The sequence below is a fragment of the Plutella xylostella genome, chromosome 13 (assembly GCF_932276165.1).
Source record: "Plutella xylostella chromosome 13, ilPluXylo3.1, whole genome shotgun sequence".
NCBI classification, from domain to species: domain Eukaryota; kingdom Metazoa; phylum Arthropoda; class Insecta; order Lepidoptera; family Plutellidae; genus Plutella; species Plutella xylostella.
This window is the reverse complement of record NC_063993.1, coordinates 1,412,210-1,435,553: the sequence shown is the minus strand read 5'-3', so window position 1 is coordinate 1,435,553 and position 23,344 is coordinate 1,412,210. Positions and strand designations below refer to the sequence as shown.

The window sequence follows — 23,344 nt, the reverse complement described above, 5'->3', positions numbered from 1 at the left end:
AAAATGCCTACGTCATATCCACTGGCTATTTTAGTGATACATGTGGTCTGTAGTATATGTATGTATAGGTAATTCCCGAGTCCACATTGTTTACATCACGCTCACATGATCATGATCAGTGATCGCCACATGGAATCCCTTCTCCGTATCTTCTCTGCCATATGCCATAGATTAACCATGGATTAACCCAAGGAAGAAGGACATGACAGAAGGAAACCCTCTATGGATCCCTGGATGGATAACTTATGGATAAAAACATTAAACTGTCACTTTAATTATGCTTTTGATTTTGATTCAAGTTTAAATTTTAGTACCTAAACACAGAAGATTTTACTTAATTAACTATAGTCGTTTAAACGTGAGTAGGTAGGTATAACTTGCTACAAACGTAATGCCGCAGTCAGTAAAAAACGATCATGGAACAACAACAGTGATAGTACCTATAAGTAAGTACCTATCCGCATAATACATATAAATGATAAACTCCATAATATAAATCCTTAATATCCACCATGCTCTTGAAAAATATCAATAATGGTGTAAGGTTCCTAGGGTCCGTACTAGTCCGTAGTGTCCTAAAACCTGTAAGTATTTTAAAACCTGTAGGAAGGACTACCGGCAAATATTATAATGATGGATTTAACCTTTTCCTTATAATTTTTCAGAACCCCTATTTGATGCTAAATCTAGAAATGTGAGTCGAATTCCTCAACGAATAAGGATGGTCCGTAAAGGCTACATTCATAATTATTCCAATTCTTCGGTAACTAAGTTTTTAAATTACATAATAATAATGACTTACATACTTTGTAATAAATAGTATTAAGTAATAACGCGCCATTTTTAGAGGGCATTTTAGCTTTAAAAAAGGGGAATTATAAAACGAGCGAACAAAAAAAAACTTTGCGACTGATGATGATATACTGTTTTAATAACTTGAGCGGTATGAATTTGAGTAAGCGAAAAATTAACTAAACTGACGACGAATATTGATTTATAATAAAATCCAGAACGAGCTTACAAAAAGTGGACTGTGATAAATCCATTTCAGATATTAAAATTTTATCCGAGCGACTTAATTACTAAGTGAGCGACTGGAAATACAGAGAGGGCAACTTCAATATTAAGATATATTCGATTTTTTTAAGTGAGGTTATACTTAGCGAACTACTAAAAAGTTCACTTTGAGCAAAGTTTTGTATGCTGCTTTATTAATTATTATTGGATACTGATATTCTATTTGAGGGCTTATGTTTTTTATTTTGATACGCTTTTTAATGAAAACTACAGATTTTTAAATGCACTGGCAAAAAGGATCGTGCGACTGTCCCGAATTTTTCAATAGATATGTATGCAAACACGTTTTGGGGCTATCAATTCGGCTCAAACTAACAACACCACCACTGGAAGCAAAATTATACCCATTGGACAAAAAAAAAACGAGGCCGGCCCAATAAGTCCAAGCCCGCACTTATTTACCAGCAGTGACGATGAGTAGTAGGGCTCCTCATACCTATCAATGTTTCTTAGTATTAATAACAAGTTTTTTTTTAGTTGACTGAAGCGTCTTATTTAAATTTTTGTTCATTTTATTGAAATAAATGCATGGATATTACTTAATTTTTATGGAGTACATTGTTTTATTTAATTACCCTTATATTTCAATAATAAAATTTCTCAACTAATAGAATAGTGTTTCTTCAAATAGTTATTTCATATTATTTTTATTTTTTATATGTGAGCTCATTATACTCTGCTCATTAGTGTATTTTTCAAAGTGGTTTTTGTATTCGAAACACTTCATTTAAGATAAAATGCCGCTCAGTATAAAAAATACATTTGCCAAATATTGAAAAAAATGCAGGACGTAACGTTGACACTCAAACAAATATTAGGTCGCTCAAATATTATGAAGCTGCTCATTTTGTATTTTAAGTAACTCAAATTAATGTTTGTAAGTTGCTGTTCTGTTGATTTCTCGTCACTCGCAGTCAGTCGCTCACTTAGTAATTCTATAACCCAAATTAATTAATTTTGACACTTAGAACTGTAATTTACAGTCACTCGTTTTATTGCTACCCTTTAAAAAATATTACATTTTCTGTTTTAGCGTTCTAAGTCAGCATCTCGGTCAGAAGCTGGCTCAAATAACTCACAAAGAACACATAAAGCAAGGCACAAACTATCAACTGTAAAAATTAACAGAGTAAGGAATTTTAACTATTTATAATACTTACTAAGTACTTAGATTATGAGATTGTGAAGATGATCATGGCTTATTCCTATTATTATACTTACTTACCTAATTTCCAGAGACTGTCGGGTCCACAAAGTAGGAAGGCACATCAAGATTGCACCAGAGCTCAACCAATTCCAAAAGGTCCTGTGATGCGGGTGAGTTTGACCCTTGAAATGGCAAGTGGGTAATAATTAAAGACTTCACTTAGTAGATAAATGTGCCCATTATAAAATCCAATAGCGTGGTGGCGTCGCTTCTGACCATTTTAAAAATAATGTATTTTTTTAATCTCCATTTTAGAAAAAAGTAACAAATGGGATCTCTCACAAGCCCAGTGGATTACCAGATCAGGTATCTAGTGACCTTAGTGTATATGGAATCCAAACTCCTTTACTTAGGTCTAGGTATATTTTAAAATTGCATCACTTTGGCTGGATTTCAGGTCACTGTCAAAAAACTTGAAGAGGCTGAAATAAAAGGCGATTACTCAAAGGAGAATAGTCTGATAAGCAGTACCAATAAAAGCTCACATGAGACAGATGCAGACGGTGAGTTAGAAGACACTATTTATATACATAATACCTAACAAATTTTGAATCTACTATAATATGTTATCCAATAATTACCTACGCAGGTTTTTACTTAATATCATGTGCAAATTATGATGAATGTAAAGATACTTATTCAGCATTCGGTACGGTAATAATAATAAAGCCTTTGCAATTTTAGCGGGAGACATGGTTCTTACTGAAACAGATGAAATATCACTACTGCAGATAAATTGGCAGGAAAAACTAACAAAGTATGAGCAGATGAAAACAGATTTGAACACAAGTCAGGTCAGTGGGTGTATACTGATAATGAGTAGGTACTTAGTACAATCTTAGTCATTATGATAAAGGACACTTCATCGAACCTATAGCAATGGAATGAACTTGTGAGGAAAGTTTAAGAATTTAATAATACTTAAGTAACTAGATGTTCAAGACCAGTAAAATGTTGTTTAGAAATAAAGAACTGAAGTAAAAATGAGTGAGTACATAAATCTTTTCTTTACGAATGTGAATTTGAAGAAGCTAAAATAAAATGGCGTCTAAACGTTGCAGCGAGACATAATGCAGATGTACGCGAGCCTCCGCGACGCACACAACAGGCTGTGTGCCGTGGGGCTGGAGCCGGCACCGATGCCGCCCGCGCAGGACCTCAGGGTCATGAACGTCGCCAGCTTGACCCCCGCACAGGTCATGGAAATTTGCGGTACGTCACTACAGGTTGGCTATTAGGGTGCCTGTCCACCTGCGATGGACTATGGAGCGATGCGGCGACGATGAGGAAGAAATCCGTTCCTGCTAGTGCTTGTGGACCAATGAAAATATTATGAACGTAGAATAGTTGTATACCTACCTATGGTGGAAAAGCAGCTTTAGATAGGTTTTCAACAAAATATCGTATAAGTAGGTACTAAATTTCTTGTGAAGACGTGACATTTTATTCTAACATTCTCACTCACTCACTCCGCTGGCTCAGCGACCCGAAGTGGATCTTGCCCTCCGACATTCTAACATTGATGAATGAAATTAAAATGTACCTACTTCTTAGGTATTTCACTTGTAGCAGTTGTTTATGATAGTTTAATTCGTCCAATTCATATTAGGTACAGTTCCCCATAATTGATAATGCACATAGAAATCTTCGTCATTGTTCGGCAACGGTCGTATTCCCGAGCGTTAGAAAACTATTATGTATTTAGAGTGGTTAAGTGCATTTTCTTCATGAAATTTTAGTAGAATTATGTAATGGACAACATTTCATTTTCTTACCCTATATTTTTATTAGTTATTCGGAAAGTTTATAGAAAATTAGGGGACCCGTATTTTTTTATTTTGTATATGCATAAATTTTTGCATGTTATTTTTAACTTTAAAGTTAATTATTTTAAAACCGGACGTGACGTCACATATTAAGCTCAATTTTTATTTTTGTCTATTGCCTGAGTCTCGCAAAAAAACATAAATGACACTGACAAGTGACATTTAAACTTTGTTTACATGCCAACCAACAAATGGGTCATTTTCAAATAACCTTGATATTTCTGATGATGAAAGTAGGTACTTATCATGTAAAAAATAAGCAGAAGCATTTTTTCAGCTGTGTAGGCGGTGGCATGCTCTGGGACATATTATATAGAGGTCATCTCTTAATAATAAATATAAAAAATAGTCAGAAAGTGTCAGAACAGAATTAATGAAAATGACCCAAATAAACAACAACGTCACGATAAAACGTCAACGTCAATCAAAAATGAAAGTGACAGTTACTTTGTTTTTAAATCTATAGGCTTTCATCATCAAAATGCATCGCACCTGATGCATGACGTCATCAGCACTTTTTTACTATTTTATCATTTTCTCGAAAATGATACATCCAAAAAATACAAAAACATTTTTTTTGTAGCCTTTAGAGCTAAATCTCGAAATGGTTTTCGATTTATAGCAGCTTTAGTTTTTTGAAATGTTGTCCATTGGTGCTAAAAGAGATAATTGATTTATCAGTAACGAAATTTGATTCGATAATTCATAATATTCCATAATATTAAAATATACTTCGAAAATGTTACAGTAGGTACTTTTCAAGTGTCTTACTGAAGCTGATGTAAAGATGGATGAAAGAAGGTTTGAATAACACAAGGTTTATATTATAAGGAGAAATGGATTTCAAACACAGGTTTATATTAATTTTTTTAAATCTCAGTTCAAAAGTAGGTATTTACAGCACTGATTATTTCACATTAATAAAAATGTTTACATTAAAATCTCAGTTCAAAAGTATTTACAGCGCTGATCATTCACAATAATATTACAATTACAAACTTGGTCTTTTGGGTGTGGCTTTATTGGCAAAGTGAAGTCTATCAATGTGATGTATATTTTATTCTTAAATGTGCCTCATAATATGGCATCGTCAAAAATAATTAAAGTTGAAATTAAATTCACATTTGAAAAAAATAACAAGAACGATGTGTAATTACAGCTCTTTACAATTCCACAAAAGTAATATTGATCTTGACCTTGAGACCCTTGACTTGACTGATCGGTGACAGCCACCGACCGCCCAAATTGTTTTCGATTTTGTGTCACATGATATTGACTACTATTTCTTTCGAACAAGGATCAAAATGCAAGTGCTTTGTTTAAGAAATGATTCGGGTGTTTCCGGGAATACGACAGTTTGCGAAGATTTGCATGCGCATTATTAATATGGGAGAACTGTACCTACGTATTCATAAGCAATAAAATATAATTTGAGAATTAAAACTAGTGTGAAAGTGACTCATTAATTTTACTCTATTTACAGGAAAAGACTTGATAAATGTGAATTCTTTAATTGATATGGATAAGTTACACAAAGTGCATGATGACATACTAGCGGCCTGTAACATGGCTTTACTGAAAAGGAATGAAATCATTGATTGGATGAGTACTATTATCAAGAATGATGAGAAGGTAAGATATGTAGGTATACATAATTTTTGATTAAGTGATAATAATTATATTAAGTACTAGGCGGGCGAGATAACTAGACACCTGGGTTAAATGACATTTGTCTTTAGTACTGAGTGCAAAAAAGTAATATTGATATTACCAAAAATATTTCTTTTCATGCTCTTTGCTATCAGTATTTTTATAATTAAGCTCGGAAAAATAATAAACCTCGCCATACTGTGCAGTTTTAATGTAAGTGAGGAATTATAAAAATTTATAACAACGGCCACTTTGGCATGTCCCTCAACTTCTTTATTTATTTGCAGGGATTTCTTTTCTTATATTGGAAAACAATGCCTTTTAACTGAAAATATAACTAATTGACTATATTTAAAACTAAAATGTAATTAAATTCTGCTTAAACTGAATTTTACAAAAATATTTTAACAAGTCGTGACCCACGATTTTGCCCTGTCCCCAGCATAAAATGCAACTTTAAGCTCAATTTATTCAAAATTTTACTACGTAGCCGAACTTTTGGAGTGGTTTTTACGGAAGATCTACTAAATAATTATCGTTTGACATCATTAAAAGTGCGAATAATAGCCCTTTGATATTTTTAAATCGAAAACAATTGCGGCCCTGATTTTGATACTTCCGGAAATGTCGGTTTTGTTACCGCACTTTTTCCAAAAGAAAATTTACCAAATGCTTATTTTTCGGTTTTAAAATATGGCAATACTAAGATATTAGAAATTGCCGGCTTAAAAAATTGAAAAACGCCTCCGTGGGTTGCTCAGTGAGGCTGTCTTTATTACCGGTCGAACTGTGACCAAATTTGTCGTCAGGTTTGTTACTACCGTAATCAATTATTTATTAACACATTTCTTTCGATAAATTAATATTAAAAGGCATGGTTAATGCTAAACAAATTGTGGTATTTGGTTTATCACTGCTAGTAACTGAACGGCTAATATATTTTTTCAAAGGTTAGGTGGGTGTGTTTTGTTACTTCGGTTTTGTTACTGAGGGTACGGTAACATATAGATGAAACGAAAAAGTAACAAAATCGACAGGTTTACATGGCGACTCTAATAACGGTTGTCGGATTGCTATGACTGTTTATTTATTGTTTTTTTTTGTTATAAATGTGTTTTTTCGAGCGATATAACCCAATTTAGAGTTAAACCTATTATGAAGATGTTTGAAGTGAATTTCATGTAAAATTGGGCCCATGTTTTAGATTCATCATGTTCAAATTTTGTGCTGGTGTCATGTAAACCAAGCCCAACAGTTTTGTTACCGTCCGTTTTGTAGCTGTCCCTGCATTTTGTTCGAAGATTTTGTACTATTTTGTTTAAAACTCTTTACTTTTATAATTTATTTGTTTCTAATTATTTAATATTATTTATTCCCCAACCTTTGTAAAAGTAATTAATGTGTTGTTGTTTAAATTACGCCTCAGGCATTAAAAATAACTCTTGATTTGTTGACTGTGGTAACAAAACTGAGACATTATTGAATTTCTAACTGATTTCTAAAGAATATACGACCTTTTTCCCTTGATAATGTCATTTAAGAAGACTGTGGCTTTCCTTTAAATACGTTAAATTGAAAGAATACCTAAAGTTTAATTAATTATTGAAGCCCCAAGAACAAAACAGAAATTAATTCATACTAACCGCCACATTTTTTCATTTTATTAAATAAGTACTAATAATACCGTAATTACACAATAGATTTTAATAACTATAGATTATAGCGGTGTTATTTCATTTACTCAAAATATATTACAACACCTAAAAATAAAAACATAAAATTTTCATCCGTTGTTATAAATTTTTATAATTCCTCAAGTACCAATTTTATAAAGAAAATTGTTGCGAGAACGTAAACATAATATACATGTAGCGCCCCAATATTTGAAATTATTCTGGCTATCAAAAAACCCGCATGCGAAAAACATACTTACCTGACTTTTGTTATATTGTAATAACATGTATAAATATTTGTTTATACAGGGTGTTGCCCGAAAATGAAATCAGAATTTCAAAAAATCATTCTCCATGGTAAATAGTCACGTGACCAACAAAGTTTCTGTAGGTTTCGGCTTAGTTACCCTTTTTGCAACACCCTGTATAAGTCCTGGCTGTCCACGTCACAGGCCTAGCCTAGTGTGGTAGCCCTCTTTGGTAAAAATTAAAAGGTGGTGATATAACATATCACCACCTTTTAATTTTTACCAAAGACTGCAACCTATATTTTTTGTAACTTTCATAATCGATAAAAAACATTTATTGTTATTCGTCTGATAATTCTTATGCTAACGCTACAAAACGACGAGAGCGGGGCATCACGCGGGGAAGAGGGAGTGGGGTAGATTTTTGGGCCAGGTGTCTAGAAACTTTGCGCGGGTTGTATTACGATTTATTTTTTATGTTTTTTTTTTGGTGCAGGGTATAAAATTAAACTCTTTTAAAAGAAAAATAAATGAATTCACGCTGGGTAGTAAAAAGCTCGAGGCGGATATGGAAGCTATTAAAATTGGTTTCGATAATGGAGTTAAGGAAGTAATGGACTTCATCACGTAAGCCCAAGCATTACTCAAAATTATTTATTTATTATATTCTAATAAGTGGATAAGTACATGTACCTATAATAACTATAGGATATTGCTATATTTACTATTAAAATCATCATGGTGTCATTGTTGTCAGGAAGAGCATACACGACACGATGGCGTTGCAGCTGCGAAATGAGGAATTGAATTCAGCGTTAACGGAACTCCACTCACAGACAGCAGACCTTCGGAAGCAGTTGCAAACGAATCATCGCGTCTATAGTGCTAAGCAAAAGACTGAGGTATTTTTAAATTAAAAGGTAATTAACTTTATTTGATAGAAAAACTTTAAGTAAATGAAACGTTTTCTATCTAGGACTTAGAAAAAGAATTAAAAGAAGAAAAATGCAGAAAGAACATAATTAAAGAAAGACTGATGAAAGCGGAAGTTCTATTGAAAGCTGCAACTGAGAAAGTAGTTCAGCTAGAGTTTGAACTGGATGACGCTAAGTCCGTGGCCTGGAACATGGAAGAGAAGGTTCATGATCTCCAGGAACAAGTAAACTACTTTATATTATCATTTTAACTTTCTTAAAAAACTATGAGGCAGTACTTAGTAATTTAGGTTGGTTGGAAGGTAAATAATAGTTTATTGTATGTTTTATCACCAGAACATGAATTTGCAAAGAGAATTCAACAAAGAGTTGAACAAGCTGAGGCAGTCGATACAGGATAACACCGTTCACCTGAAAGAAATTGCCAGCGCTCGTGAGCAGCTTCAAATTGAGTAAGTTTTCATAACGAAAATTAAGAACAATATGGTCTTTTTGTAGTTATCATAAATAAATGCAATGAGTTTTTCAGGAAATATGAGCTTGAAAATCAAAGAGAACAACAAATGGCATATTACAAAACTACATTTGATGATATGCAAAACAACCAGAAAAGTATTGAAAATAATTTAAAAGAGACCGAAGAGAAGCTGCAAGTTTGTAATGATGACAAGAATCAGATCGCGTTAGAAATGGAATCAGTGCGTGAAGATTTAGTTCTAACAAGGAGACAGCTGGAAGACTACGTTAAAAAATTGGAAGAAAAAGATGCAGAACTACGTACGTGATATAATAACTAAGTAGACGTATAGATTTATTACAAAAATAATAAATAAAAATGCTAAACTTGGTATTTTTTTTCAGGAAAAGCCCAAGTTTCACATCAGGAAATGAATGAAACTTTGAAGGAAAAAACGTTGGAAATAAGAGAATTAAAAAATAAGATGATTCAAGTAAATGAAATAATAATCTCCAATGAGGTAAAAAATATAAGCCAACGTCATTATGTTACTTTGTCAAGACAAACCGCACTAAATTGCATCAAACGGTATTTTTGCAGCATGACCTTAAAGTTCTTAAGGAAAAGACGGAATTAGTAGATGAACTAAAGTGCGATCTATTAAAAAAGGAAACGCTTCTGACAGAACTTCAAAACGCGAAGCATGAATTAGAAGACAAAATACAAGAACGGTAAGATGCTACAATAATTTATGTTGAACATACGAATAGCTCCCATTGATTTAAATTTATTGGCTAAATTGGTATTGTCTGTATTCAGGAACTATACAATACAAAAATATCAAGATCAGGAGTCAATCATAAGGCGACACATGGACTTATTCAAAGAAGATATTGGGGACTTCATAGATCTGAACAATCTTCGCCAAATAGTATTTTTTATTTTTTTATTCCATTTAAAGAGAGCTAAGTTATTTTATTTATCCAATTTAGCGACCTTGTAGAGATTTCTTACATTCGAAGTGGCTATATTCAAATCTTCTTGGCTTACCCGGAAATTCTTAGCACCCTCTGACCATCTAAGAATTGTTCCGTGCCCCCAAGATGGAAATCAGCAGGATGATTGCCAACCTTCGCTAGGAGACGGCACTAGATGAAGAAGTTATGTTAATCTTATTTGAATAATCTTTATAAACACAGATGCGGGGACAAATTTCAAAGATCACGGATATGACTACAAAGAATAAAATACTGACCGATGATTTACAAAAGAAGGAAACTGAATGCTTGAAAATTGTCGAAAGAAACAATAATCTAGACTTGCTTTTAAAACAAAAGAATGAGGTTCTTAAACAATTATCTGACAAAGAACAAGAGCAGAATGAAATAATTGAATTGCTTCAAGCCGACATAGCCATGAGAATGGAAATGGATACAAAGGTTAAAATATATATTTATGTACTTCACAGTTTATGAGTAGTAGTATTATTATTTATGTTGTAATTTATTGCAGGCAAACAAAACACTGTCAGAAAAAGATATAGAAATTGAGTCGTTAACGAACAATGTTGAAAAGAGAAAAGAACAAATAAAAGAATTAGAGACCATAGTACACACACTAGAGGAGCAAAATCGAACTATGAACGTGCAGAGGCAATTAGACCGTGAGACAATCAACAGTCTTGAGGACAGGATAGCGGGCTATGAATCACTCTGCGCCGAGCTACAAGAAAACGTTGATCTTCCCAAAGACAACATCGAAAATCTAATGAAAATCTTGGAAAAAGAATTACTTCCCTACGATCACGAGCAAACTGGTGACTCCAATTCCTTTGTTTACCCTAGTAGAAAATATAAACCAGACTTATTACTATCAAATAATAGAAGTCCAGAATACAAAATGGAGGGACGTAAAAAGTTATCCCCGACGCGCGGGTTTACACAGAGAGTACCAATGAAAATAGTTACTGCAAACTCTAAATGCCAAGGAGAGAGCGACAGCTCGTGTTCGAAATCGACACGTGGAAAGGTAATATCAAAATTTCCTACAGATAGGAACATTTACTCTACTCTCCACCGACTTGAGTCCGACTCCTCAAGACCGTCCAATCGAATAAGGAATGAAAAAAACATGCTGAAATTAGCCTGCCATAGAATGAGGTGATTTCATTGTATCGAGAGTACCTTCAGTTGTGAGTGTGTTTAGGCGTGCTAAGTTTCAGTGCTTACTTGCTGAAATTTGTTCGAATCTTGTGTGATGTTTTTAAATTAAACCAAGAATTATGTTTAAACTTTTATTTTAAATAAAATGACCTGTCAAAATAATACATTTTTTTTATTTTTAAAATACACTTTAATAGTTAATTTGATATTTCTTGAATCACTGAACAATTTATTACAAGCCGCCACGCCTCAACTGAAAATAAATTATGATCTGTTTTATTACGAAAGTTAACAGCAAGAGCACGGCGCGGTAACATTACCAAGTTTTCAAATCAAAATCACCATCAAAACTATTGATACTAACACGAGCATCGGATGGCTGGCACATCCTGGCGCCCATCAGCTCGCGGTTGAGCGCGGCGCGGTGCCTCTCGAGCCTCGTGCGCAGGCGCGCCTGGCGCTCCATGAGCACGCCCTGCGTGACCAGCGCGCGCTCCAGCAGCAGCACCCGCCCGCGCTCCGCCCGCAGCGCCGACCAGCTCTCCGACGCCGTGGAGCAGATCTCCGCTAGTGAGCTGGACGTCTGTCGGATGAAGGTTAACTTTTGATTAATGCGAGCACTTAGCAGCTGGAAAGAAAATGCTAGTTTAACGCTACTCCTGCATTGTACGTAAGGATGCGTTCCCAGTAGAAAAACTGACCACTCGTTACCTACTAAGTATGAGCACTAAACTAGCAAACTGTATACATTTACCTAGGTATACGCAGGTAAATAAGTCGACGGCAAACAGTTTGCCTAAACCCTTTCAAAATAATGTCAATGTCTGGAAAAACAGACAGTATAATATCTGACGAAACCTGAGCTTCGACCCGTAGTGGTCTCGTAGTCAAATCTAAAACCAATTCCTCACATGTCTCGGCTGCGCGTCCGCGCTGTCCGGGCGCACGGTGGCTCCCAGCTCCCGGCGCATGCGCGTCATCCTGGCGAACAGGTCGGCGGCGCGTTCATGTCTCTCGAGGAGTAGGGCCCGCGACGCCGCCGCCGACACCAGGGCCGAGCGCTCGCGGGTTAATGCATCTACTTTCATCTGTAGCTCGTTTAGCTGGACAGAATGAGAGATCATTGGAGACGGAAGAAGGGATGCAATAAATGAATTTGAATTTGAATTTGAATTTGCACAAATGCTTTTTGCATGTGAGACACAAGACATTGTGACTAAGTATCTTCAAGCAATGTTTAGGGTTTATCACCGTGTCTAAACAATGAGCCAGTCAGATTAGAATCTGTCGCTGGCTGTCCAAGGAGCGCCCCCAATATCATTGGCCACAGCATCTATATAGATGATTGTTGTAGCGCTCGTGGGTTATGAATTACGACGGCCGCAGGTAGATAACGCGCGGAGTCGTGGATGATTATAATCGTCAGTGGAAGTAAACTAAGTAGAAAGGGGCTGAACAAAGGTATTTTCAGTAAGCTTCTAGTGTGAGTGTGACAGACATGACTCACTTCATGCTGCAGCTCTGGGAAGGCAAACGTTTCTTTGTTGTAGGTGCTGTAAGATTGCATCCGAGTCATTTCCAGCTTCATCGCCGCTATTTGGCTATCGTTCTTCTCTATGGTTTCAGTCCTGAAATTATTTAGTACGAGTAATGTATAAATCTACGTCAGGGGTTTAGCGATAATCAGTTTGTGTTGATTATTTATTCTGCTGCCTATAATGTCTACTGACACTGGTGCATCACATGATACTCACATAGCTGCTTCGTTGGCGAGGTGCCTCTCTATTCTCTGCTGCAAGCTCATTATCTTCCTCTCCTTGGTGACCAATTCAGAAGCCATCTTGTCACTTAGCTTGTCAGCGTTTTCGTTTACTTGCTGAAGTGCAAAGAAAATCATAGTTAAAAATAAATTAATCCCATGGAAACCTGTATTACCGGATAGTAGAGAAACCTGCCCCTTCTTAAGTAGGTAACAATAAATCACTTTTGCTCTGTTTTGTCCTTCAAAAGAATAGGAGGGAATACTTTTTGAGGTATTGACGTCCATCAAAATTTTTACAACACTTTTTATTCCAACTTCTGTCAAACGGGCGAGAAGCCCTCCAGTAGTTTCAAGACAAGAGTGCATTGTTACCGCGATCCGTGCCAGCGACTCGAGGAAGCCCTCCTTGTCCTGCCTGGCCTGCAGCAGCTCACGGTCGGCTCGAGCCAGCGCGGCGCGGGTCGCCGTCAGCTCCTGCCACAGCTCCGTCTCGCGGTCTGACGGCTCGCTCTCTGAAGTGATTGTGAAGACTGATTGGAATTTGTGGAATTAGGTAGACTACTTACTAACCTATTATGCGTTATTCTGACGAGCAAGCGTCTCCGCGTAGGACCCGATTTCACAATTGAAGAATAATCAAATTATCCTCTTTCGTGGTTATAAGTGAGTTAGAGCACTCTCTTACGCTCTTTTACAGTTGTGTCTTAACACTTTAATTTTCGAATGGAAACTTTATACAGATGATATGAGAGTTTTTTTAACGCTACGGTGCTAGTTGGGAAGGATTATACGAAAGTAAATCGTCTATTGACTCGAGAGTAAGCATCGACTTATTCTGTCTTATTTGCGAATGGTGAAATCGGGTCTTACGCAAATACGCTTGCTCATAGTTTTCGCATAAAAAATACCATGTGTTATAAACTTTCACATAAGTATTTGCGACACCTGATAAAAAGGTATCTACAATTCGTAGTTAGACTGTCAGCTTCAACATTCTCTCTGAACGCCCCAAAGTATGGCCAGTATGGCCAAGTAACGATCACTAGAGTCACCTTTGCTAGGCACGAAGTCGAGGCACCTCCGTCTCTCCATGTCGACCAGGTCCGCGGTGCGCTCCCGCACGGCCGCCAGCTGCGTCTGTAGCGCCGTCACCAGCTGGTCCAGCTCGTCTGTGCGGAGTCTGGAAGCTTCTATCACTTTCTCCTGCAAGCGTGAGGATTTGGTCAAGATAAGTTGGGTTGGCTGTTACCAGCATAATGCTTTTCTTGAACCAGATGAATGGTACTTTAGAAGGGTCCTATCTATTATATCTAATTGTAGGCGATCGGACCAGCGTTCGCAAGGGTGTGTATGTGTGGAGCACCCGAAAACTTTTCTAGATGCAAAATAGCAGCGGGACTAATAGATAAAATAGGCCTCTTAACATATCGCTGAAGGTGGGGAAAAAGGGCATAATTTTTACGAGTACCTACCGATAAGATGCGTCTATGAGGACTAACCATGCATCCGTGATATACATAATGGGAATGGGAACTGACCTGATCAGCGATCTTCTCTTTCAGCACTCGTATGTGTGTGGCGTTCTCATTGGTGACCTCTTCAGCCCTGCGGGTCGCCGCGTCAGCCTCCTCTCTCAACTCTCGCACTCTTATCTCGAGGGCGTCTCGTTGTCTGGATAGAGTCTCGATAGTCATCTCTCCAGTCTTTGACATTTCCAGCAACTTCTTTGACCTGGCGTCGTAGCTGGATTCACGGAATCGACACTGGAACAAAGTTTGATTGTGAGTGTCCTTAGAAAGATAGTTGATTATTACTGTTTATAATGTCCATAAGAAGTCATTCTTAAACATAGCCAGTCTCACATATTCCTCGGCACTCAGCTCCTCATGACTGTTTACTAGCACAAAGTCTAATAACAAGAAGAAAGCTCACAATCTGCTCCAGCTCCTTCTGTTTCCTCTGGCAGTTGGCGACTTCCAGCTTGGACTCCTTGAGCTGTCTCTCGAGGATGGCGATCCTGGCTCGTGCCACCCGCAGCATGCTCTCGGCAGTGGTCACCACTTCGCGCAGGGCCTCCCGCGCAGAACGCTCCTTCTTCAGCTCTTCCGCCAGGGTGATAGGGTCTGTCGATAGCTGTATGTGGAGAAAAGGAGAAGGAGAATTGAGATATGTGACTGTTATGATAAGAGCTAATGTAGAATGAATACCAAAGTTGTCATAATCTCTTGGTGTCTGTAATAAACACTAGAGCTATTTCAACAATTGGATTTTATAGGCCAGCCAGATTAGCGTCAGTCGCTAAGCGCCCAGGGTGCACCTGAGATATATAAGGAGCACGTGATAAGTCACTCGAAGAGCCTTCTTTCTTGCACCCCTGTTCCCAGATTCACTGTCAGCATATTGACATCATACAGTCATAAAACACCACTCCAAAACCTACACTAGTCCTGGAATCCTTGCGCGAAGAGCTCATGGAGATGGAACATCTTGGGGTCTTGATCCTGGCGTCGAGACGGGCCTCCTGCGCCTTGTGCTGAAGGTACACGAGCTCCTTCTGCAGCTTCTCCACCTTCTTGGTGAGCACGTCCCGGTCGCACCATGCTGCCCTGCGTAGAGAAATAAATGTTATTTTATCTTTTGAGGTGAACGCAGCCATCACGACTTGTCTATGAACTGTCAACTATAATTATTATCTATGGCTATTATTTATAACTTGTACTTAATTGATAAATAATAAATAGACAAATCCTATTATATTATTGCCTTTTTAATATCAGGCAATAATAAACCTGGGAGCAACACAAAACTGTGTCCTGGACCTTATTCATGTTCAATCAATGCCGGATATTGTCTTAGGTAGTTAGGACCTTACCACAAAAACTTAGACATTATTTAACAGGTGTTTACCGCTGTCAAACGCCTACAAAATCTGTCAAATTTAGTTTTGAACACTTGTTAAACAGTGTTTAAAGTTTTTTGTGGTAGCACAGTTAATGTTTTACGGCAATAGTCTAAATTGCGAGTTTGCGAAGATTACTCGTACTTTACACGATCAACAACAACAAGTATAGGTAGGTATAATTACGTGTCTACTTCTAAGGACTTAACTATAACGTAGGAGGTCAAAATCTTACTTTGTCAGTGTCAAGCAACGAGAAATCTTATGTTTGAAATTTTCAGTAGCAGCTTCAATCATTTTGATCATTTTCTGCTCTTCCTCATCATCTTTTAGATCTTTTAGTCTTTGATCGTAATTCTGAAAAGTACTTACGTAATTATTCAAATGTCATAAAAGGTTATAAACGAAAATGATTAAGGGCGTCTTGCACAACAAAGTTAAATAAAATTAAATAGTTTGTCTCCTGTTCTGACAGTATAATGTCAGAGCAAGAGGTCATAGATTTAATTTTATTTAACTTTGTTGTGCAAGACGCCCTAAGGGTAAATTAATCACATGCTTTAGCCGTTAACAATAATTGCAATAACAACTTAAATTAAGTGATTTTTAAATTAAAATAATGATCCTTCCTGATTAGAAGTTTCAACTGGTTCTACCAGTAGACAAAACCAACTGGCTGATGCATGGCAATAAAGATTGAATTTGAATTTGGCTTATCAACATACATAAACCCACCTAGACCTAGACTAGGGCAGGGCACCGTGGAGAAAAGATTTGCCAGTCAGATAATCGCTGTATGCCCAGAAGGGCTAGTAGGTACGGGGTGCATTTAAGACGTGACAAGAGTTTTGCATCACGCTCACTCACATTGCGCAGCCTCAAGAGCAATTGCGACGGAGAACTCTTGTCACGTCTTAAAAGCGCCCCGTGCTACAGGGCCAGGAGATTCCGGACGTAAGTACATAAACAAGAAATTGTTGTAAAGTCATTCGCGTTGGCGCATTCGTAAAATCCTCACCGAAGACGACCTGTAAGGCCCGCTGCCGAGGCTCCGCTCGCGAGGCTCGTACCGCGCCAGCTTTCGGTGCTCGTCCCCGTGTCTCCAGAGCTCAGCCCCTAGCTTGTGCAGCTCCTCGGGAAGCTGGTCTAGCTGGGACGTCAGCATTTTGATCGCCGTTTGAGCTGGAAAGAAATATTGACTTGATTGTGGGTTTATTATGTGTAGCGCTTCGCCTGGTGGAAGACGTTGACTTGTCGTTATAGCTGAACACAAAAGAGTAGAGATTAATGTTTTTGGAACTAAACAGATTTAAACCTGGCAATAAAAAAAACTTGTGATTTGTGGTCTGTTTCTATGGTTTGAATGTCAAACTCGCCCTGTTCCTATATAAACAAAGCGAATTTTGCTTAATTTTGGAGTTTTGTGGATTGTTGAGTTTGTTCACGAGGTGAAAATGAATAAAACCATTCGCAGCGAAGCTAGACAGATGATTTACAGCGTTTACCTACGATGTTTGGCGGAGAATGAGGCTGGAGAAGTATTAGTCAATATATACGATGTTTATGAAAGAGCAGCGTTTTATATTGGTGAGTAGGTACTTAATTTCTAACCATTAACATACATTGCTTATATTTCTTGTAAAAAAAGTACTATTTTGATGTAATAGAATGCCTTTCAATGTGTATTTGTTATTCTTATAGAGGTTAGAAAATACTAGTGTCAAATGTTACATGACATCAGGGTCTGGATGCTAATGTTGTTAAAACATCAGGTCTAGATACTTTTTTACTAACCCCCGACTCAAAAAGGGTATCGATAAGTTTTACAGCTGTAGGTGTCTATGTGTGTCGGTCTCTCCGTGTTAGAGTACCTATTGTAAAAATATGTGTAAGAGTCGGTATAAATTCCCCAGACATAATAATTTGCAAGTCACTGTTTTTCTGACCAATTAAATAATTTGTTGCAGGAAAATCGGTAAACACAGTTTTAGAAGAATTGCCGGGGCACATTTGAACTTTTTCCTGAGCAAGAAAAAACTGTAATAAAATATCGATGTGTGATACTATCACTTTTCTCCTATAGTAATTACATAGTGGGATAACCAACACGTGTTTCAGTGCAAAAAAAACATTATGAAATACACAATGAAATAAAAGTTACAGTTCTCCCATATTAATAATGCGCATGCAAATCTTCGCAAACTGTCGTATTCCCGGAAACACCCGAATCATTGAATCGTCGAGCCTTAAACAAAGCACTTGCATTTTGATTCTTGTTCGAAAGAAATAGTAGTCAATATCATGTGACACATAATCGAAAACAATTTGCGCGGTCGGTGGCTGTCATCGATCAGTCAAGGGTCTCAAGGTCAAGATCAATATTACTTTTGTGGAATTATAAAGAGCTGCAATTACACATCGTTCTTGTTATTTTTTTCAAATGTGAATTTAATTTCAATTTTAATTATTTTTGACGACGCCATATTATGAGGCACATTTAAGAATAAAATATACGTCACATTGATAGACTTCACTTTGCCAATAAAGCCACACCCAAAAGACCAAGTTTGTAATTGTAATATTATTGTGAATGATCAGCGCTGTAAATACTTTTGAACTGAGATTTTAATGTAAACATTTTTATTAATGTGAAATAATCAGTGCTGTAAATACTTTTGAACTGAGATTTAAATTTTTTAATGTAAACCTGTGTTTGAAATCCATTTCTCCTTATAATATAAACCTTGTTTTATTCAAACCTTCTTTCATCCATCTTTACATCAGCTTCAGTAAGACACTTGAAAAGTACCTACTGTAACATTTTCGAAGTAAATTTTAATATTATGGAATATTATGAATTATCGAATCAAATTTCGTTACTGATAAATCAATTATCTCTTTTAGCATTAATTACATAATTCTACTAAAATTTCATGAAGAAAATGCACTTAACCACTCTAAATACATAAAAGTTTTCTAACGCTCGGGAATACGACCGTTGCCGAACAATGGCGAAGATTTCTATGTGCATTATCAATTTTGGGGAACTGTACAGTTGATTTGATTTAATGAAATTCATTCAAGACTGCCCCCCTCTCCCCTACTAATTTCATCTCTTAACATAAACCTCCCCAAAAAGTGGCATTTCATAAGTAGTAAATATTTGAAACATTTCTCGTTTTGATTTTTTCTGCTAAAGTATCGTGATACTTTTGTCCGTTTTCTATACTACAATAGTGTGGCCACTTTCTTAGATTGCCACGCCCTCAATGATTCTCTACTCTTTTATGTTCATCTATACGTTGATGATGAGTCTATCTATGCCTAATGTTGCCAGTTATTAATGATCTGTGCTGTTGTATGTATATGCACTTTGAGGAGTAGTTTTTTTCAAGAGTTGTAATAGAATAACAGGCGTTTAGTATGAAACCCTGACTCACTATTTCGGCTTACCCCTACCCTTAACACCCTGTATATATATATATTACCCAGTCCATGGCACACGGCATCGTCCCTCGCCACCAGTAGCAGTACATCATGAGGCGGCCAGGCGGCCACGCTGAGCACGGTCACGGCGTACAGCGCGTCCTCGGCCTTCGCCCCGCAGCCCGCCTCCAGCTCCCGGAGCGCCGCTAGCAGGGTTAGCAGCTGGTTCTGAAGGGGAGGATTATTCTTCAACTTATATAAATATATGTGTAGGTACTTAAGTATAGTATCAAAGTTCCCAGTAGCTAAACTGTGCCCTTATTGTTACTAGTTACATGTACGCAAAAATAGCAGACTGAACTCTTGGCATACCAGACCGATACGCCCGCGCCGCGTAGCTAACTCAGTCAGCGGCGAACAGTTTGGCTACTGGGGACGCAGCCTTCAACTGAGGGTTTATTGTGGCTTTTTGGACGTTTTTGTATAGGCACAGAGGATTTAGAGAAAATATAATGATACGATTTGTAAGCTGAATTACCTGTTGTGGAATTAGCGTCCTTTTCAGTTTTAAAAACTCTCTCTTTTTAATTGCAAATTGTCGCATCAATTTCGTAATCATAGTGTGCGGCATGCCTGTAATAAAATCAATGTTTAAACTCACACATAGGAGCATGCTTTTGCGCCTAAACGTCTAGCAGCTAGACCGGCGGCACGGGTTCCTTATCGACGTCGATAAACTTGTTTATGAGCTTTCCACCAATTATATATTTACGTTAATACTGACCCGTGCCGTTTCGTACAGATAGAACTGATACATGATTAATTTAACTGCCTTATCGCTAGTCGCTACAAAGCGATTTCTTCTTGGCAACCTTTGGGTGGATCTAAAGCGCCGGTTCCTCAGATCCACACTATCCTTCCAAACGATCCTTATATATCAGAATCTACATTTAAATTGAACCTTACCATGGTTCACGGTAAGAGTAACGTTGTTTTCACTCTCCTTCTTCTGGTCGTCTCGGATGGAGGCGTCGCTGGTCGGATCCACATTCCTCTTGGCGGGTAGAAGTAACTCCATCGTGTGACTGCTTGGGTTTATTATCTACAAATGTACTTTGAAATTTAGTTGCTTGTGATTAGTAATAGGTCCCAGTATCACTAGATGTACCTACTAGTTTTATCTTAGTTTCACCCACCCATTGTCTTAGTGGTCTCAACTCGAGACTAAGAATATAGATATTATAGACTAGTAGGTTGATTACTTATTATAGCTACCGGTTATTTTAACCGTTTACTTATACTTCTTTTGCAGCTCGTATTCAGAAGGAAGGGAGGGAATGAGGAAGTATACTTACCTATACATAAACAATAATATACATTTTCGGAACAGGAGTTTCGCATACCGAGACGTCATGAGAATGTTTAAACTTGATTTAAAATTTCTGCCCGCCCCACGTTCTCGGTAATCGCAGGCCCATCTCATAACTAACAAGTTGCATTTTTTATAACTGTCGGTGAACTTTTTTTTATAAATTCGTAGTCCACGATCCATACAATGATTCGAATGTTAAAAGTTTGATCTTATGGCTCATTTATTTCAATATATTTTTGTCTGGGAGTTTTAAAACTTTGATCAGTTATTTACTACGTTGTCGTGGCATAGTCTGGGTCTAAGCAACTTCTTAGGGCGAGTCCCCATTGCTGCGGTGGGTCGCCGCGCTGATCCGTCAAAATATATAGTAAACAACACAGCTAGGCGCTGCACCGCAACAATGGGTTCTCATCATTATGCCTTGCCCAAGACTGTTTCTAATGTAAAGGTTACCTTTGGTGGCCTTATTTTACTTTTAGTGGCAGTGACTGGCCGCTGCCTCACCGGGATCCTCATCGCCTTGGCTGCAGGTTTGGAGTCAGCTAAAATAATTTCAAGGCACTTATTATAGAAGTAGTGTAGTTAAAGGTACCTAGTAAGTTTAAGATGTGCAAGATGAGGTAGCGCGACATCAGGAAACCGTGACAAGACTTATTGTCACCCTTAAAGAGAACCTTCCATGCTTTCATTAGATGGCTACTCCACTGATAGAGGTAGGTATATTTTATTCATTTGGGTTGATATGGTAGAGGAACCATTTTAGACATCCCATTAATAATTGGTTCCATAATGTACTTAGGTATATCGCATTATATTAATGTAATTTATAGCGTAGTTTTTGTGTAGTGATTCAGAAATTTCTTCCACAGTAGAAATTTACAGACCTAAAGGTGCATCCACACTGGTATCTCGTGGCGAGGACTCCCGAAGGTCAGGGTCAGGGGAGGTAGGCTTCTCCGGAGTGGAAAACACTGACGGGGCCACTTCTACTAATGACCTTTTGGAGAGCTGAAATCACAATACAGGACGACTGCTAATTCATAAACAGAATGATACGGTAAATGGTGATTATGATCACATTGGTTTGTAAACCACTTGTGTATCTACTTAATGATAATGAGGTTACCAACAAAGAAATTGGTTTACTTACGATGGAGGGTGAAAGGCTGTGGCAGTTCTTGTTATCATTCTTCTTTCTTCCTGGAATCTGTTAAATAAACTAATATAAGTAGTTACCTACAACAACAAAACTTCAGGATTTTGCAAATGTAGTAAGTATAGGTTGGTCACTCTACATTGACACAAATCTTAATTCTGCACTTTCGTTTTACGACCTAGGTAGGTACTTATAGGAGAATAAAAATTACCACTTTTACAAGTACTTACATATTTTGTCTTAACTCAAACCTACCACGGACTCATGTGAGACTCACCTGTCTCTGGCTGGGAGTGCTCCTGGAGCGGGCCCTCTTGCTGCGCAGCGCGCGGCTTCTGTCTGATTATCAACTTCAATAAGTATTTATATTATTTATTTCTTAGCTTTCAAGTATAATTTAAGCATCGTTTACTCTGGAGTAAAGGCGTTGTAAGGCTGAAGGGCTGAAGGATGTTTAGAAAGGTAAACCCTCAGGAAGCTGAGCGGATAAAATATAGGTAGCCTTTGATATGAATTTCAGCAACCTGAATTTCTATTTCAGCAACCTCAATTTCTGATGATAATATGTTATTTGTAAATATCTTGAACATTAACTCACCTGTAATAACCGAAGTTGGAATTTTTAATTGCATTTTTTAAATTTATTTATAGATTTTTGAGGATTTTCACAATAATTTTTATTTACGGTATTTACGCAAGTTTTTAACAATTTAATTTATTTACTTTTTTATTTATGGAGTTTATGGAAAAAAGAGCCACAGAGAAAATGGAAAGAGCTTTCTTCTGTTGTTGTTCTGAGTAATGTGGACCTTCTCGTTACAGAAGAACTTAATTATGTTCCTTGGCGTCGACCATTTCCCATCACGCAGTTTAGAGGGACAACAAGGAACAATAAGTACTTCCTGAAAGAGAAGGTTCACATCACACTTGTACATCAGCTCTCTAGATGATCTAAATTTATTTGTGCGTGCAGTTTTTCCTCTTCGGTATATAGGTAGATAGGCCAGATGGATGATAGTTAGTTCTATTACACATCAATCATTGCTCCTCGACAACCAACTGAAAAGGAATCTAGGTAGGTATAGGGAGAGCATATTGTTGTAAATTAATCTCCTGCTGCTATTATATCTAAAGTGGAGCAGCGCGAGAGCGAAGCAAGGGTTCCACGCGCTAGATACGCGCCGATATCGTTGCTGATAAACAACGAATGACTGAGAAGACCCTCTTGAGAATGTCACTGTACTTTGCACAGCTCTCTAACTACGGGCCTCACTTGAGTTCAGTTATCGGCGGCCGGCGTAGTCGCCGCCAGTCTCCGCGCTCCGCCACACTCTCGCAGTGCGCGGCCACACTCTCGCCACACGTGCGCTAAAAACTGTTATTTCACAAATTACCGTCAAATATTATACAACGGCTATGTGCTTAGAACGACGCGTGTTTACTAACAGTGCGGTGACTAGGATTGCGTATAGTTTAAAAGTTGTGCAGTGAAAA

At 37.5% G+C, this 23,344-nt stretch overlaps 2 protein-coding genes across 5 annotated transcripts; one reads left to right on the top strand and one right to left on the bottom strand.

Annotated features, from left to right (window-relative positions):
* The first annotated feature begins 268 nt into the window (after positions 1-268).
* LOC119692222 (polyamine-modulated factor 1-binding protein 1) lies at positions 269-11,397 on the top strand. Of its 4 annotated transcripts, none has more exons than XM_048625179.1 (19): positions 269-446; positions 666-763; positions 2,111-2,206; positions 2,314-2,394; positions 2,540-2,590; positions 2,682-2,787; positions 2,969-3,078; positions 3,346-3,496; positions 5,594-5,742; positions 8,178-8,308; positions 8,439-8,583; positions 8,658-8,840; positions 8,953-9,068; positions 9,146-9,393; positions 9,478-9,593; positions 9,674-9,804; positions 9,893-10,004; positions 10,273-10,512; positions 10,586-11,397. In XM_048625179.1, exons 1-19 carry the CDS (start codon positions 392-394, stop codon positions 11,234-11,236), a joined length of 2,970 nt encoding a protein of 989 aa, XP_048481136.1. In that variant the 5' UTR covers positions 269-391; the 3' UTR covers positions 11,237-11,397. The 4 variants fall into 4 exon arrangements, with proteins under 4 accessions (XP_048481136.1, XP_048481135.1, XP_048481137.1 ...); XM_048625178.1 differs by having other exon boundaries at positions 5,594-5,751; XM_048625180.1 differs by lacking the exon at positions 2,540-2,590 and having other exon boundaries at positions 5,594-5,751.
* Positions 11,353-22,507, bottom strand: LOC119692223. The gene is made up of 20 exons (XM_048625006.1): positions 22,449-22,507; positions 22,128-22,189; positions 21,845-21,901; positions 21,579-21,702; positions 21,148-21,236; positions 20,289-20,424; positions 19,861-19,955; positions 19,385-19,550; positions 16,915-17,078; positions 16,132-16,253; positions 15,438-15,603; positions 14,930-15,130; positions 14,536-14,760; positions 14,050-14,200; positions 13,370-13,509; positions 12,990-13,111; positions 12,743-12,863; positions 12,147-12,338; positions 11,600-11,818; positions 11,353-11,488 (listed from the first exon to the last, which is right to left on the bottom strand). Exons 1-20 carry the CDS (start codon positions 22,480-22,482, stop codon positions 11,468-11,470), a joined length of 2,607 nt encoding a protein of 868 aa, XP_048480963.1. The 5' UTR covers positions 22,483-22,507; the 3' UTR covers positions 11,353-11,467.
* Between the last annotated feature and the right edge of the window lie 837 nt (positions 22,508-23,344).

What these genes read in the sequence shown, in the direction of transcription:
- LOC119692222 (XM_048625178.1), top strand. Translation starts at nt 392, where the DNA reads ATGCCGCAGTCAGTAAAAAACGATCATGGAACAACAACAGTGATAGTA. An exon ending in ATGATGAGAAGGTAAGATAT is followed by an intron (nt 5,752 to 8,177) that starts GTAGGTATACAT and finishes TTTTTGGTGCAG; the next exon opens with GGTATAAAATTAAACTCTTT. An exon ending in CGTGAGCAGCTTCAAATTGA is followed by an intron (nt 9,069 to 9,145) that starts GTAAGTTTTCAT and finishes TGAGTTTTTCAG; the next exon opens with GAAATATGAGCTTGAAAATC.
- LOC119692223 (XM_048625006.1), bottom strand. Translation starts at nt 22,482, where the DNA reads ATGCAATTAAAAATTCCAACTTCGGTTATTACAG. An exon ending in ACAGCCTTTCACCCTCCATC is followed by an intron (nt 21,703 to 21,844) that starts GTAAGTAAACCA and finishes TTGTGATTTCAG; the next exon opens with CTCTCCAAAAGGTCATTAGT. An exon ending in TCCCAGAGCTGCAGCATGAA is followed by an intron (nt 12,339 to 12,742) that starts GTGAGTCATGTC and finishes CATTCTGTCCAG; the next exon opens with CTAAACGAGCTACAGATGAA.